We start from the raw sequence: 16,964 nt of genomic DNA, 5'->3' as shown, positions 1-16,964 counted from the left end.
TGACATAATAAGAATCTTAATGGCCCGTACAGAACATTATGTAACAACTGGTTAAAGTGGTTCTCGGCCTAGGACATAAGGTCACCACTTGTAGATGAACTATGATTATTTGTGATCTAAGAAAATGCAGAACATGTTCATGAAACATCTTACAAATAAAACAAAGTACAATGAGGTTCTAATATAGGGGGGATTTACAACTTCAGACTCTTTTTGTAGTGTGAACGTTAACAGTATACAGACAGTATTAAGGGGGATGCATCCTCCAAAAATGACGTAATAGTTCTAATGAAGATGCCAAATTATATACGGGTCTTAATGTGAGTTTTAGTCCCTTGCAGGTTTTTTTTAAGATGATCACAATTCATCTTAAAATTTAGATAACAAAAGGAATTAATTATGGTGCTTAAAGGGGTTGTCCCATCACAAGGATCCTATTTATACTGGTAGCTTATGTAAATTGAAGACTTTTTCTAAATATATTGCTTTAGAAACGCTGCTTTGTTTGCCTGCTATGTGAACTTATTCCTCCCATTGTTTACACATAGTTGGTATAACCACGGACCTGTAGGGCAAGTGATGTCACTCACTGCTCTGCCAGCAGGACAATCAGTTCAGCTAATTATAGTTTGCTGATAAAGCCCTGTCTGTTACCTCTCTATGTAAACAAACATATAACATTGAGTCGTTCTCTACAAGCATCTGCACATTATCTGATCTGCATAAGTATTGTGATAATTCAGTGTCCCATTCAGCAAGAGGGGGAAGGGGGAAATACAGGAAAAGAGAAGAAGAGACAACAGGCAGACTGCTGAAACAGTGAGATGGGAAAACCTCTTTAACCTCAAATTGTGGGTAAATCTTCAAAAAGCTCATATAGCATATAAATGTTATTGAAGGGTTTGGTCATGATTTTTTTTTTATTTATTTATGGTCTATTCATAGGATAGGAGGAGGTGCAGGAAGTTGTTTAGAAGTGCTGCTGGTCTGGGTACTATACAGTGCACAGAGCTGGAAACAATTGACTCAGTGCCCTGCTTAATAATTGGGGCCACTACTGCAGCTTTACTGTACATTTACAGTAACACAATTACTTACTCTAGGCTTACTCTAGGTTCAAACTAGCTTTCCACTTTCCATTTTTTGGGTCAGCTTGAGGACCCAAAGAACAGAAACCTAATACACTTAAAAAGCAGTTACCCACAGAAAACGTTATAGTCTATGTGGTCCGCCTGGTTTTCGCCTGTAAAGGAAAACAGATTTAGGAACGGAAACCCTGAACATAGTTAAAACACTAGTGTGAACCTTGCCTGAGATAAATTTTATATTTTGGCATGAACCATGACTGCCTTAGAGATATAACTATCGGAAACTATTCAGAACCTATTCATAACCGATACATAACTTGTGTTCCAGCCATTGCCGCTCTCATTTTGTATTTACTTACACCAACATTTCTAGATATTAAAAGGTTTTCCCACTTGGATATTCACACAGAATATGGGATTATTGTCTAGTTACTAGGGGTTCAGGGTCTGGGGGTTTAATACCCTAATAGTCAGCTGATTCGGAATCTACAAGTGCCCTCGTAAGCCTGATGTGAATGGAGTACATGGTGTTAGGATTGGTATACTCTAGCCATGTGCCCTATAATGAAATGTTCAGAGTTGGCTTCTATTATGGGATATATCTATGGACAATAGTAATATAGAAAGAAGGCAAGACAGCACCAACCAAACGAAGGTCTTCCTAAAGTTTCAAGACAGAAACCTGGTCTATTAACTTGGGTGTAAACTCAGCAAGAAAAACAATTCATCCACACGGATCTCCAAATGACGGAGCATATTGTAGTCCAGACCATAGACATAGTGTATATTGCTCCAACCATATGTTGGAGTAGGACTTATATCTCATTGCTGATAATATATATTATGAGATAAGAGATAAAAAGCTTCATTTTCCTAAATTGTTCAGAATTCTGCATTTTGAGCATTAATATTCATGCCTGCACGTGCTAATACCACTCACTACCAAGTGAAGCATTATGCATATGTATTTATGAGCATAACTCAGCCACTATTAATATTCATCCACATCTCGAACGATACAATATGCAAATCATTTATTGTCCTCTGTGAATGTTCTTCTTTGCCGCCTAAAAGGTCTGTCATTAGATGGTGTTCTATAGGACTAATAGGAAAATAGTTTGTTGTGACATTGTTAAAGGCCGAAAATTCCCGAGCCCAACTATGGGAAATATGCAAACCTGTTTTCCAGAATGTCATTGGGAAAACCAGATTTGCATATTTCCCATAATCCCCCAGTGGAGCGAAAATGGCTTTGTAAGTCTCCATACGACTGTGAAGGTGATCTCTCCTTAAGGAGTGATATTATCCCCATAACCGAGCCTAACTAATCTTATGTGCACTTCCAGAAGGAAGGCTGCAGATGATGCCTTTCAGTATAGAGCTAGATGGCAGCCTTGGCACTGCAGGCATCAATGGACGGAATTCTTTTCGGCACCAGATCATTATTGTTCTTTGTTTTCTTTCCCCAGCACTTATGAGTTTGATTACGATTACTACCGGGAGGATTTCTACAATCGGTAGGTGGACTTTATTGCTTTTATATACTGCATATAAATGCATGTATAGACACCAGTGAATATTCTAAATTAATATTTTAGCTTCATTACCACCAAAAAAAATAGCTTTCCCTATTTGTCTGAACTGTGGATTAGCAGATCTTGATGTTTTAAGAGATAAAATAAAATAATCCTTTAATAGTCCCACATTGGGGAAATTCAGCGTGTCACAGCAGCATAGATAATACAATATACCGATACAAAAGCTCCGAGGCATTGCAGAGACAGTAGGTACAGATTAAAAAAAAAGGTAAAGGTACAAAAAGGTAGTAGAAGGGATATGACAACTTAAGGATCTTGAAGTTCTCTGTATGGAGTGATTTATGCTTAGCTCAGTGTTGGTTGTACAGCCAAACTGCAGCCGGGAGGAATGACTTGCGATAGCGCTCCTTCTCATACTTGGGGTGAAGCAGTCGGTCACTGACAGTACTGCTCAGTGGTGTCACGGTCTCATACATGGGATGGAAGTTGTTCTCCAATATGGAACTCACCACGAACAGTATCTTTCTGCCACCTACCACCTGTACTAGGTCCAGGGGGCTCCCTAGGACAGAGCTGACCCTTCTAATCAGCTTGTCGAGTCTATGCCTATTACTGGTTAATCTACTACTCCCCCAGTACGCCACTCTGAAGAAGATGGCTTAGGCCATTACAGAATTGAAAAAGGCCCTAAGAAGTGGCCCCTGGACTCCAACGGCCCTCAGCCTCCTGAGAGGGTAGAACCTTCTGTGACCCTTTCTGTGCAGCGCCTCCAGGTGATCAGCCCATTCCAGCTTATTATTGAACACACCCAGGGCTTGACTATCTCAATGCTTGTCCCCTGGATATCCACTGATTTTGGTGTGAAAGTTCACCACCATCTCCTTTATGGCTAGATTTGTGTTTCAGGGTGTTTACAACCAGACTTTTCTAGTTCTGCGCTGCACATTATGTAGATTCTGGAGTCAGTAGTCACTCATCCCTTGGAGCTAATACAGTCCTATGAAAAAGTTTGGGCACCCCTATTAATCTTAATCATTTTTAGTTCTAAATATTTTGGTGTTTATAACAGCCATTTCAGTTTGATATATCTAATAACTGATGGACACAGTAATATTTCAGGATTGAAATGAGGTTTATTGTACTAACAGAAAATGTGCAATATGCATTAAACCAAAATTTGACCGGTGCAAAAGTATGGGCACCTCAACAGAAAAGTGACATTAATATTTAGTAGATCCTCCTTTTGCAAAGATAACAGCCTCTAGTCGCTTCCTGTTGCTGTTAATCAGTTCCTGGATCCTGGATAAAGGTATTTTGGACAAACAATTCAAGTTCAGTTAAGTTAGATGGTCGCCGAGCATGGACAGCCCGCTTCAAATCATCCCACAGATGTTCAATGATATTCAGGTCTGGGGACTGGGATGGCCATTCCAGAACCTTGTAATTGTTCCTCTGCATGAATGCCTGAGGATTTGGAGCGGTGTTTTGGATCATTGTCTTGCTGAAATATCCATCCCCGGCGTAACTTCAACTTTGTCACTGATTCTTGAACATTATTCTCAAGAATCTGCTGATACTGAGTGGAATCCATGCGACCCTCAACTTTAACAAGATTCCCGATGCCGGCATTGGCCACACAGCCCCAAAGCATGATGGAACCTCCACCAAATTTTACAGTGGGTAGCATGTGTTTTTCTTGGAAAGCTGTTTCTTTTTGGACGCCATGCATAACGCCTTTTTTTATAACCAAACAACTCAATTTTTGTTTCCAAAATGAAGCTGCCTTGTCCAAATGTGCTTTTTCATACCTCAGGCAACTCTATTTGTGGCGTACGTGCAGAAACGGCTTCTGTCTCATCACTCTCCCATACAGCTTCTATTTGTGCAAAGTGCGCTGTATAGTTGACCGATGCACAGTGACACCATCTGCAGCAAGATGATGCTGCAGCTCTTTGGAGGTGGTCTGTGGATTGTCCTTGACTGTTCTCACCATTCTTCTTCTCTGCCTTTCTGATATTTTTCTTGGCCTGCCACTTCTGGGCTTAACAAGAACTGTCCCTGTGGTCTTCCATTTCCTTACTATGTTCCTCACAGTGGAAACTGACAGGTTAAATCTCTGAGACAACGTTTTGTATCCTTCCCCTGAACAACTATGTTGAACAATCTTTGTTTTCAGATCATTTGAGAGCGGGCTGCCCATGTTCGGCGACCATCAAACTTAACTGAACTTGAATTGTTTTGTAGAAAGAAATGGTCCAAAATACCTTCATCCAGGATCCAGGAACTGATTAAAAGCTACAGGAAGCGACTAGAGGCTGTTATCTTTGCAAAAGGAGGATGTACTAAATATTAATGTCACTTTTCTGTTGAGGTGCCCATATTTTTGCACCGGTCAAATTTTGGTTTAATGCATATTACGCATTTTCTGTTAGTACAATAAACCTCATTTCAATCCTGAAATATTTCTGTGTCCATCAGTTATTAGATATATCAAACTGAAATGGCTGTTGCAAACACCAAAATATTTAGAACTAAAAATGATTAAGATTAATAGGGGTGCCCAAACTTTTTCATAGGACTGTATATACTCCAGCTCAGAGCAAAGTGGAAGGGAGAAGCAGCATGTTCATGTATGAAGCAGTAATATGTCTCCTTAAAGGGAACCTTTCCAGTGTCTTTTTTTGTAATATAAGGGTATGTTCATACTAGTGGAATTTGAGGTGGACATGTATCAGCCACGGAATTCTCGGCTTATTTTTCCCACATCCTGCTGCGATCCCTGCCTCCTATTGAATGGGAAGCAGAATCAGAGCTGAATCTGCCTGACTATAGGGTAGTATCCAGGCCCTAAATTGGCAAATAATAAGTCATATGCAAATTATCCTTAGTAGTCCCAGGGGGTGGGGAGCTGCTTCAGCCCAGTCACACTATACCTCAGTCTCCTCCCTCCCTGAATTCCCAAAGGAGTGTCAGTCACACCCAGGAGGAGTGATTAGGAAGGAACAAAGTGACTAGACTGAAGCATCTTCCCGCCCACTGTGACTACTTCATTTGCATATGACATTTTACATTAATAACTTCACTTTACTGCAACAGAGATATATGAGAGGGGCAGCAATGGAAAGGTAAGTACTTCAGTCTGCACATGATGGGGCCAGTTTATGGTAGGAAAACCAACTGGTAAGTTCTCTTTTAGGAGACATTTTGGAGACATTTTGTATGCTTTGCTAAGAATTCTGGGAAAAGAATATGCAAATAAGTTCTCCAAGAAACCCAGTGACACCATCTCAAATTAAAACCAAACCTTTTGGAGGTGAATTTTCTAGTTTGGCTTTAATCTCAAATCATGTGACTAGGTTTCTTGAAAAACAGATATTGTTCGATATGGACCGCCCTTGAAAAAGTGGTAAGAAAGAGCAAGTTTTCTTTTTTCCAACAAGAAGAACTTAGGGTGCTTTTACATGACCATTATTGTCCTTTATTGTAATCCATCCTAAGATAAGAGTTAAAGACTTTAACAGAGATAGACTGACGGACACGGACGGAACTGCAACCATCTGCGTCCATTACCAACCACTATAATATAAAAAACATGGCGTAAACTTTCTTCTGTGATGGTTCTTCACTGTCTAAGAGATGCAGGAATTGTTTCCGTTGCAATAGTAAACAAAAATGATGGAATAAATATTCTGTAAAGTTTTTTAACAGTATGGTATGAAGGAGTCATGGCTGTGGATCAAGTGCAAAAACTGTGTCTGCTGTAATACTAATGGGGGCGCTGTTGTATCTGAAACAGGGGAATGCAAAAACTTCAACTGAGCAATGTACCCCATCCTATATCTCTGACATATGAACTAATTCATACTCCACAAAATGTCCCATATTAACAAAAATGAGCCACTCGTGCCAAAGGGAGTCTGACACCGGGTTGAAGCATATTAAACTAGCAACACAGTCAGATAGGTTAGATAGGTCAGACTCAAATGAATATATCACCTTTCTGTCCATGAAATGTGTGCCTGTGATGCTTTATATTTCACAATATGGAAATGAGCAATCTGGAGCACTGAGGGCGCCTCCGCTGTCCCGAACTGCTATGTTCCCTCACTAGAGATGAGCGAGTACTGTTCGGATCAGCCGGCACGCGGGTGGTTAAGCGGCCGGCCGACGTCAAAGCGGAAGTACCAGGTGCATCCATTCATTTCTATGGAGCGTGCCGTTCGGATCGGCTGATCCGAACAGTACTCGTTCATCTCTATCCCTCACTACTCTAATGCGCCGGTGGGAATGTAAGAATACTGGGACAGATGAGATTTCAGCATGTCTCCCTGGCCCTAACACTCAAAGAAGGGGGAGTGTGTGTGAGTGAGTGAGTGAGTGAGTGAGTGAGTGAGTGAGTGAGTGAGTGAGTGAGTGTTAGGAGTAACGGAGCCGTGGTTGTTGCTCCAGACTGCTAACATGCCTATTTTGAAATAATTGAATATGCTGTCAATGGAGGCGCACGTTTTGGCTCAGTGGTTAGCACTGTTGCCTTGCAACGCTAGAGTCCTCGGTTCGAATCTGACCAAAGACAGCATTTGGATGGAGTTTGTATGTTCTATCCTTGTTTACATAGGTTTCCTCCCACACTTCAGACATACTGATAGTGAATGTAGATTGTGAGCTGTATATGGGACAGTTGCTGACAATATCTGTACAGCACTGCAGAATATGATGGCGCTATATAAGTAAATAAATACATTTTCATGGGGAATAAGGTGTTACAGACTGACCCACGTAACTGCATTGCTGGTTTAATATGCTTCATCCTAGTGACAGACTCCCATAAACTATACAACGGTAGGCATCTACTTGACATCCATGCAGAATACACACTAGTTACTGGTCTATTGATATTGGTCTACTTGGTCTACAGCAATTGTGCCAAATTTCTGAAAACCTACTTGTGGTTTCCGCAGAAAGTATCTTATTTCCCAGAGGATGTGTTCTCTTTTGAGCCCCTGGATTAAATAAAAGCCTCCATAGACCTTACTCCTTAGCTTTTCCTCCAGTGTGATCTAATTTGATGACTCTGCCATTTTGTCCCTGGCTTGCTTTAGGTTTCCTTCCTTCATTGTCTATTCAAAATTCAATATTTTTTCTGCATTGACATAATAACTAAGATAAGATAAGATAAGATAAGAATCCTTTAATAGTTCCACAATGGGGAAATTTCAGTGATACAGTTTCATGGATGGTACAGTAGTATATAACAGGAGAGAAACACATAGAAGCTCATGGCAGATAGAGAAATCCTATCAATCATAGCAACTAAAAAAGAAAGAAACACAGACACACTGCAGGATCATTTAGTTCTCTGTGCGGAGTGATGTTGATAATTCAGCCGAATGTGGTTGGAGGACATGAGGAGGGGGTCACAGCATGTAGATATAACAGCCAGAAATGTTTTTGCAGAGGTGGGGGACATATGCAGCCATCATGATAACATGTGGTAGTTCCTTTGGTAGGTGGTGAGATCTCCTGCTCACAGCTGATAGTTTGGTATCTTGTATCAGCGCTATTGTCCATTAACCACAAAAAAAAAAAATGCCCCAAATGTCCTTCATCACAAGCCCTCCTCCTCCTTTCTTCTTACGACTGTGTTCTACTGCCCCAAAGAAGTCAGAAACCATCCATGTAGACAGGGTGCTGCTCTCTTGCCAAGCTTCCATAAACACATGGGTAGGTGGGTGATGGTTCCCAGGTTGTAACAGAGTCCCACGTGTCCACAGTAAAAGAAAGAAATACCAGTCAGCTGTAGGCATCTTCACACATCAGCAGTAGACGCCAAAAATCATCTCCTTGAAAAGAAGAAGTCCACACATCCATGCAGGTTTCTCCTCCATGCCGCATGGTGTCCATGCTGTCCTGGGGGGAATGGTAGCAGGCACATGTGTACACACAGGAAACCAGCTGAACCAGGTCTTGAGTCCATGCTTTACAATAGAAACAAAATACTCCACAGGGTCTTCCATTCGATTTATAGTTGCTAATTCATAGTGCTAGTTTGCTTAGTTACAGGATTCTTGAAGATACAGAGAAAAAGAGTGAAAAAGGAAAGATAAGGTTGCTCCCAGCTTGGAGCTCTGTATCAGGCAGCCAGCCACTCAAGGGGGCGGCGCCAAAAAAAAAAACTACATTTCATTGCTATGTTGTTGTGATGTTACATAGTGATTTAGCCAGAAACATGACTCAATATGTAAAAATACACATTTCTCCACCATTCCAGCCCTCCTTGTCACTGGGACCCCTCCAGTAATTACACAGAAAAGTTGCGTTCTAGTTATGTTATCGCATGGTTGTCATGGGCACATGGCACAAGACGACACTCTGTCAAGCTGTGATAAAAAACTGCAAGCGGCTGGAGACTTCAGTCACTGGCACCATGGGAATGGCAGCAAATGTAAAAGCTACAGATTTTTGACAGCAAATTTAAAAAGCTACCAATAAAGTCCAGAGTTACTATTGTGGTTGCAACCAGACACTGGCATGACCATGGCATACTTTGCCAACCCTTTGGTGCAATGTGACACATCTTTGGTGCAGTGTCGTGCACCTGTGGTGCAATGTAGTACATCTAGTTTGGGATAAAATTTTCTGTATGCTAGACACATGGGCTGGATACATGGCATGGCTTAAATGTGCTAAAAAAGCCAAATTGTATTGTATTAATTCTGATTCAAGTATCCCAACTAAAATGTATAATCTTACACTAGACACTGTAAACGTATGGCAGATATATCATCCAGCATCAGTCACCGTGATAAATCTGGTGTAGTTTCAGGCAGCCTGTTTACATTTACACTGTCTAACTATTAGTAAATTTACATATCTAGGTCTGAAAAACCCTAAAATTGTTTATTAGTATAACATAGAAGATAAGACTTTAAGAAAACGTGTATGAACACGAGCCGGCTGTCGGCCTGCGGGAGACGCTAATCCTCTTATAGAGTCTGCATTTTAATGGTTTTCTAAATAAAGATGCAAGATCGACTTTGGCAAGTGCTAAATTAGGAAAAAGGGTCAGTTACATCAAAGGTAGACTTCCAAGGTGATTTCCCTACACTCTTCCTAGTGGACATCAAGTCTTCTTGACTGGTCAGCTATCGATTACAGACTGAATGTAAAACGAATGGCACAGAGCCGCGGCATGGCCATGTGACCGATGAACGTGATGTCACTTCCTGTGAAGAAGAAATCGGCCAAATTCTCTAAACCTGCACAAAATCATGAATCTCCTTGGACCGGTTTCTGAGGGTTTGTCATCCAAAATACTGATCTAAAGATATAGCTTCACCCTTGCTATAAACATAATGCATTTTCATGTGGTCTATGGTTGGGGAAAAAGTATCGCATGGACTACTTACTTTTTTCCATGGATAATACTCTCATGTCTGTATTCACAAGCCTCATTCACCCTTTGAAGTCAATGGGTTTGTAATAAAAAAGGATGAGACAGCACAGAGGAATCGGCCCCAGTCATGTGTATAGGTCTACGTGGAAAGGTCCGCTACAGGGTTCAGTTACTGAAGATCACAGTCTGTCATGATGATAATACTGGATATTGAGTGACTATATTGAGTATTATCCAGTATACTGGATAATACTGGAGTAGTGCTGGATATTGAGTGACTATATTTAGTTACAATTACTCTGCTGAAGCGAAGGTTCCATAAAGTGTCCCATCGATCTGATCGGTTACAATTCACTATGATTTCTTATGCTATAGAAATCCTGCAGGGATTTTTCACAGTGATATGCAGGGGTCCTGGGTACCGCAGATGGTCATCATTTGTAGAAAGTGGACAACTCCTTTAATCTCCTGTTTTGCTCTATCAGTAACTGAAGGCTGACTACATCGGGCCAGACAGAGCTCAAATAGATCTTCATTACTGAGGAGACTCTTCACGTATTCCTGTCACCTGACTCTACTTATGTGTAATACCGATCATTATATTTTGCCATCTGAAAGAAAGAAAACTGTCTCTTCTATTGCCACCTGTTAGTTTTCCTGCATTGACTTAGAGAAACCAACTAAAGTTAGCACTAAAACACAGCTTGTTCTTTCTGGAGCACAGTTATAATATATACAATATATTCCTTCTCCATGAACCCTGTCTAAGCCTCTGCCAGATCAGTCCTCTCTACGCCAAGCTGATGAGATGCAAATACATGGAAACGGCTGTCCTTGGCTGAGAAGACTGTATCTGGTATAATCCCAACATCATTGCAAACAAAGGCCTCTGAGAAAGTCGGCATGATGTTAAAGGGAGCGCCTTCTATTGGATGTCTTGACTGAGACTCTGTCTTCCTAATTACATCATGGAAGATAGACTTGCACATCCTCAGCTAGCGCCCTCTATTGGTGTGCATACTTGAGGCACTGACATCCTAATTACATCATGGAAGTCAGATTTGCATATTCTTCCCATGTTCCTTTGCGGTGGAGCGCTCATGGCTTAATAAGACTCCACACACCTAAATGGTGGTTTCTCCCTATGTAGTGATGATATCCCCTTAACTAGATAATTCTGGTTATACATACGGTCTATCCAAAGTAGAGCTATACTAAGAGTAGCAACATATGTATCTGCATCTATTTATGTGTGTGTATAAGAGATTAGAATAAATGTATGCCTTAAAATCGGAATTATGCTATTTGGCTACAAATCTCAAATACGAAAAATCCATCCTTCCATCACTATAGAGAAGCAAATCTTTGTCCATTGCTTCTGTGACATACAGAGTTCCCTTAGGCCTTTTTTAACATCAAGGCCCATACTATCAAGTTTTCATATCTGTATAATGGTCAAGATAGCAAAAACTGAGTGAGATCTACAGTCTAAGGATCTGCTACATGTTGGATTTGTCATAACTGTCATGGTTCCTGCAATAAAGGACGCCATGACGCTAATGGAAATAATAATGTACGTGACATATTGATCCGAGCCTCTATGGTTATCATAGCAGTGTCTAATGTGATGAAATAAGTAGATATTGTGGTGTGAGATATGTATCTATGTAGGAATTTTCCTATAGTTATGGGTATTAGGAGAGGGGATGTTTGAGTATTGTCTGTGCTAAATTGGTATAGTCATTGTGATGTGGAGCCCAGTGAGCTCAATGTAATGTGTGCAGTCATCACAATGTGCACCTCGCATCTCAGGTGAAGTAGGAAGTCCCCATGATAATTCCATTAGTGGTTATCTAAATAGCAAGCCAGGGTTCCTGACCAGACCAGACGTTCCGACTGTGAATCCTCTTGGAGCCTTCCTGATAAAAGTTTTATATCAAAATGACATCACAGTTGGGAGGTTGCAGGACGTAGCTTGGAGGTCAGGGGTCCATAAATATGATAAAGTTCATGATTTCAGTTGTTAGATTCTTGGCGGCACAAGATAATTTGGTGTCTGTCCGTCTTCCTTCTGCAGCACTCCCCTGCCAGACTTAAACAGGTCTGTATTTTTATTCTCCTTTTCTTTCACATTGTTTGCATGTATTTGTCTTTAGTCCATTTTTTACTGTTAAAGTTCTGTACATTATTCTGTATATTACATCTAAAATTGAATTATATTTTCCTTTGCACTTCTGAAGAGTGATTTGGCTAGTTGCGTTACCCTGTTGTGTGCTAGTTGGGCATGGTGTGGGCATACTGGCATCTCATCGTACGGTAAGTGTCAAGTGGTGGCTTTGTGTGGATGCATAAGGATAAAAGAGCGCCTTATTGCTGTGTAACCTAATATGGTTGGTGGATTGGAAGGGAGCCTGGAAGTGGAGTACCCCTTTTATGATTGTATCTCAGTCAAATGTGTGTGGGGGATGGGTAAGGTGAACCGATAACACACAGAATTGTGAGGTGTGACCTCCGATCCCTGACATCTATAAATAATGACGATAGAGAGCCCCAGAGTCTCAGAGAGAGAACCGCGCTCATTTTTCCAAATAAACAGCCGGGGATGTTCACTTACACTCTCTATTGATAAAACAGCACAACGCGTTTCAGGCTCGAATGGCCCTTTCTCAAATGCAAATAAATGTCAGCGACTATGTCAGCCTGTACGTATGTCAATGTATATCTAAACAGCCTTATCTAAACTGATATACATTAACATACGTACAGGCTGTCGTAGTCGCTGACATTTATTGGCACTTGAGAAAGGGCCGTTCGAGCCCGAAACGCGTTGTGATGTGCTGTTTTATCAATAAAGAGTGTAGGCGAACATCCCCGGCTGTTTCTTTGGACCAGTGAGCGAGGTCCTCTGTCTGAGCCTCTGGGGCTCTCTATCGTTCTGTGATTGCCCGGTCCACCGGTGTCAGTATTGATTACCGCTGCCACCCATGCCTTTGGTTGATCAATACATGATCTTGTTGTTATTGTTTCTCAGTCACAACAACCAGAGGTGAGAAGCCAAATGGTTACATTGGTTACATTGTTATTTTCCAACGGATCTACAGTATAGTTTCTCTCGCCGTCTTCTCTTTTTTGTTTTTGCGAGATTCACAATCTATAAATAATGGCATCTACAAGGATCCGTCATATGTGTCATAATGGAAGTCATGACAGCAATAGAAGCAGCGTTGAACCTTGGAAAATGAATCTATTTTGGAGGAATTCCAAAAATGTATTTTACGGCTTCAGTTCTGGTACCACACCTAATATTTTGCCGGTTGCCAAACTGGGTCTAATATATAGAAAAACATGGATTACACTACTAAGCTCCACTACAACCAAAAAGTTTGTCCTAGAATCCTAAGAAACATCTGAGCCCAAACTTGCTGAAATGGATGGACTTCTTACCCAACCATTTAGTCATCCTTTATAAACCAGTCACATCTAAAGGTACCAGAAAGGTTCTTATCTTTTTCTTTTCTGCGGATTAAGTCGCCATAAATCTTTGTAAACTACAAGTGCAATTTAGAGGATACTGTACAGAATGTATTTTTGTGATATGTAAGCTCACATTTTCTTTCTACTTCAACAAGAAAATTGATTCTTTACAAAAAGTCTGTTTCTTCCCGCTAGATAAAGTGACAGTTCTAGAGATAGTTGACAGACTATGACTTTAGTTTTTGGTAAAGAGAATGCCTTCCTATTTCAGTGAAATGTCTCGAGCGGCATCTTTTTCTGCAACAATGGGGAAGTTCATGTTGAAATATTAGTAGGGCATGTATGAAAAGTAAAGAAAGCCGTATCCCTTTCAGTGGCCTCTCCTGCTATCTTTAGAAATACCTCCACAATATAAGTCATATTACATAAGCCTGACGTTTTCAAAGTAAAATGGAGATTTTTTTTTTATTTTGTGGGAAATGATGATATGGTGCATTGTAAACCATTGCAGAGAATCCAGTTATTTTATACAAAAAAAAGAAAATATTTCAAATGAATTATGTTTTGTGGAAATCGACACATTATGTACAGTTGAGTCCTTTTTTATCCTCTTGGCTGGAAGAATCCAGATTAGGGTTGAGCGATCGGGAAAGATCAGATCCCGATTGGCGATCGAGCAAATTTCACGATCGCGATCGGCTAGAAAATATATTCTGTAACGGTCCAGGTCTGGTTGCATCAAGGGTTACCATTGTACTGGCATCCTGCACAGATAATGTAGAGTACGGTATATTCAAAGGGATACAGGTGTAGTCCCAATGTGGTGAAGCTAGGGTCCCACCCCGTCTCAATAGGAAAAAGAGGAGCTTCACACGAAGTAGTGTCAAACCAACCAAACGTGTTTATTGGTAGAGATTCAGTAAACGTTTTCGGTCTTTGTGGATCTTCATCAGACTCTGTATTGCGGTAGGAACAATAGTACACACGATCCGTATATAGATAAGGGAGATCGCAGATACCTCAGCTGGGAAGCGCGCTTCCCTGTGGCAGACTGCCGGCTTCATTTTGCGCAGCATACTACTTTTCATTCATATAGAGCGGGCTTGGTTCGGTTCCAGCTGAGGTATCTGTGATCTCCCTTATCTATATACGGATCGTGTGTACTATTGTTCTTACCGCAATACAAAGTCTGATGAAGGTCTACAAAGACCGAAAACGTTTACTGAATATCTACCAATAAACACGTTTGGTTGGTTTGACACTACTTCGTGTGAAGCTCCTCTTTTTCCTGTAGAGTACGGTATGTCACACTAACAGAAAATAACAGAGTATGGTATTTGAGACTGGTTTGGACTCTGTTCTCACTTCCATCAGGTTTCCTAGAACAGAAAATGAAAACAAGGGAGTGCATGATTCATTGTACACTAATGGTTTTCAATGGACCTCATTAACTTTTGATGGGGTCTGTCAGGATCCTCTACAAAATGTGTCATTTGCACTGGAAGAATAGCATGCAACACTTACCCTTTACATAGTCATTACATTTGCAACAAACTTTGCATGAATCTGACATAAGGGTGAAAATAAGAAAGTGTCTAATATATCTTATCCAGCTCTTATCAAGCTGCTTCCTTGCTCCCCTTCCCTCTGCTAAGATGACTTTCCCATCATCCAGAGCTACGTGACTTAGATTACACATTTTTAAAGCAGTCTATGGAGAGAGGATAGGCAAAAGAGTAAGAAGGATAAAAGCCCAGGCTTAGTCTGATGCTAGAGCTAAATAGGTGCTTTCTATCATATGCAAAGCACTTTACTTCACATCAGTACAAGTCAGTAGAGATGAGCAAACACTATTCGAAACATCCGTTTCGAATAGCACGCTCCCATAGAAATGAATGGACGTAACCGGCACGCAAGGGGTTAAGCGACCGGCTGCCAGCAAAGTCTGCATGCCGGCTGCTTCTATTCATCTCTATAGGAGCGTGCTATTCGAAACGGCTGTTTCGAATAGTGTTCATTCATCTCTACAAGTCAGTACTTCTGTATATATTTCCTGCATGATCCAGGGCTGAGAGCATACACTATATACACTGTAATGTATATAGTGTATACATGCAATGTATAGCAACTGGTCTCCTCTCCACCCATCAGCTCATAAAAAACTGCAAACTATAGAATGAGGGGAAAACTGCTAAAAATGTAGAAAACAAATCACGTAATAGACAGAAAATAATGATATTTCCTTGTACACAGACTAGACTATTGATTCATGCAAAGTTTGTTGGAACGTTAGCTATGCTTTAAGGTATAGGAATGATTTCTTAGCCGAGACAAAACCCTTTTATTTAAAGTTTCACAGCAAACCCTTAAAACCCAAAGTGTTTCGTATTCTGTAATACTGTAATAAAGCTGCATCGATAATAAGATCCATCAGAACCGTGTGTCGATGTTACTTATGCTTAGAAGCTATTGTTCCTCGCATCGCATGTGAACCTATTGTTTCTTCTCGGCTTCTCTTTAAATAATAGAAGGTTTGGTAATTATAAAATACAATTATTCTCATAGAGCTCGCACTAGTTCTTTGTCTTTAATGTCTCCGCATAGCTTTAGTCAGTGAGCGCGCTGTTATCGGCATCAAACATGAATTCTAAAGAGGATATTAAACCCCAGTAGAACTGAATAGAACATTTATTCTGAATTTGTTCATTGCACATACTATAAGTTAGTGTAAGTAACAGTTTATATTCCGATCAGTCCTTAGTGGTACCGGCAACATTCAGGATTCTATGCTAATATACTGTGCTACATTAATATACGTATGTACTATATAAGCATGACAGAGCGTAAGAGAGGGACAATGCTCTGAAAAACACTTATTTGTGCAACTTGCAATTCCCTTTTTTAATTCATAAGTGTATATTGACATTCTTCATTGGCCACCAATTTAGAAGTTAAGCTTAACGGGTCCTTTCACCACCTCCATCATAGATACTTCTCCACTGATGTTGGCACAATTGGAGTTTTTCTATAGTCCCCACCATGCCTGAGCAATCAATGCAGTTAGTTTTGCTGCCCAAGGAGCAATTTCCGAAAAGTGCACATACCAGAGAGCGGTAGAAGAACCTAAATCTCACACTGCATTGGGACTAAAGCAACACACACATCATCACCAGAGGTTCACTGTGAAGCTGGTTGGCTGTATTTGGACCCAGGTTATCACCCCAGAATCCTATTATAATAAATAGATGCGCTACAATATGAAATCATATGAGGACCCATAAGAAAACTCCAGGAGAGTGGGATCAAAGGGGCAATTGGTTCCAAGCCAAGGTCAAATCTGAGATAATTAGTCAAAGTCCAAATCAGAAAACAAGTGAATATCCAGTAGACAAGCCTAGGTCAGACTTTCAGCAATTTGCAACTATTAACTAATAGCAGACACATGGAGAGTTGAAAAGAGACTTTAAATCC

The 16,964-nt window shown here is 40.6% G+C and overlaps 1 protein-coding gene across 4 annotated transcripts in view; it reads left to right on the top strand.

The window, feature by feature from the left end:
• RALYL (RALY RNA binding protein like) overlaps positions 1–16,964 on the top strand; it is a 303,777-nt gene that overhangs the window by 229,935 nt on the left and 56,878 nt on the right. For 2 of the 4 annotated variants that reach the window (XM_075270365.1, XM_075270367.1), the window contains exon 3: positions 2,558–2,605. The exons of 1 other annotated variant lie outside the window; for it this stretch is intronic. In XM_075270365.1, coding sequence (XP_075126466.1) covers positions 2,558–2,605 — 48 coding nt within the window. Of the gene's footprint in view, positions 1–2,557; positions 2,606–12,096; positions 12,121–16,964 lie in introns of all 4 variants that reach the window. One more of the 4 variants, XM_075270364.1, reaches the window with a different exon arrangement.

The sequence above is a fragment of the Leptodactylus fuscus genome, chromosome 4 (genome assembly GCF_031893055.1).
Source record: "Leptodactylus fuscus isolate aLepFus1 chromosome 4, aLepFus1.hap2, whole genome shotgun sequence".
NCBI lineage: Eukaryota > Metazoa > Chordata > Amphibia > Anura > Leptodactylidae > Leptodactylus > Leptodactylus fuscus.
The sequence above is the reverse complement of the archived record's forward strand: the minus strand, read 5'-3'. Positions and strand labels throughout refer to the sequence as shown.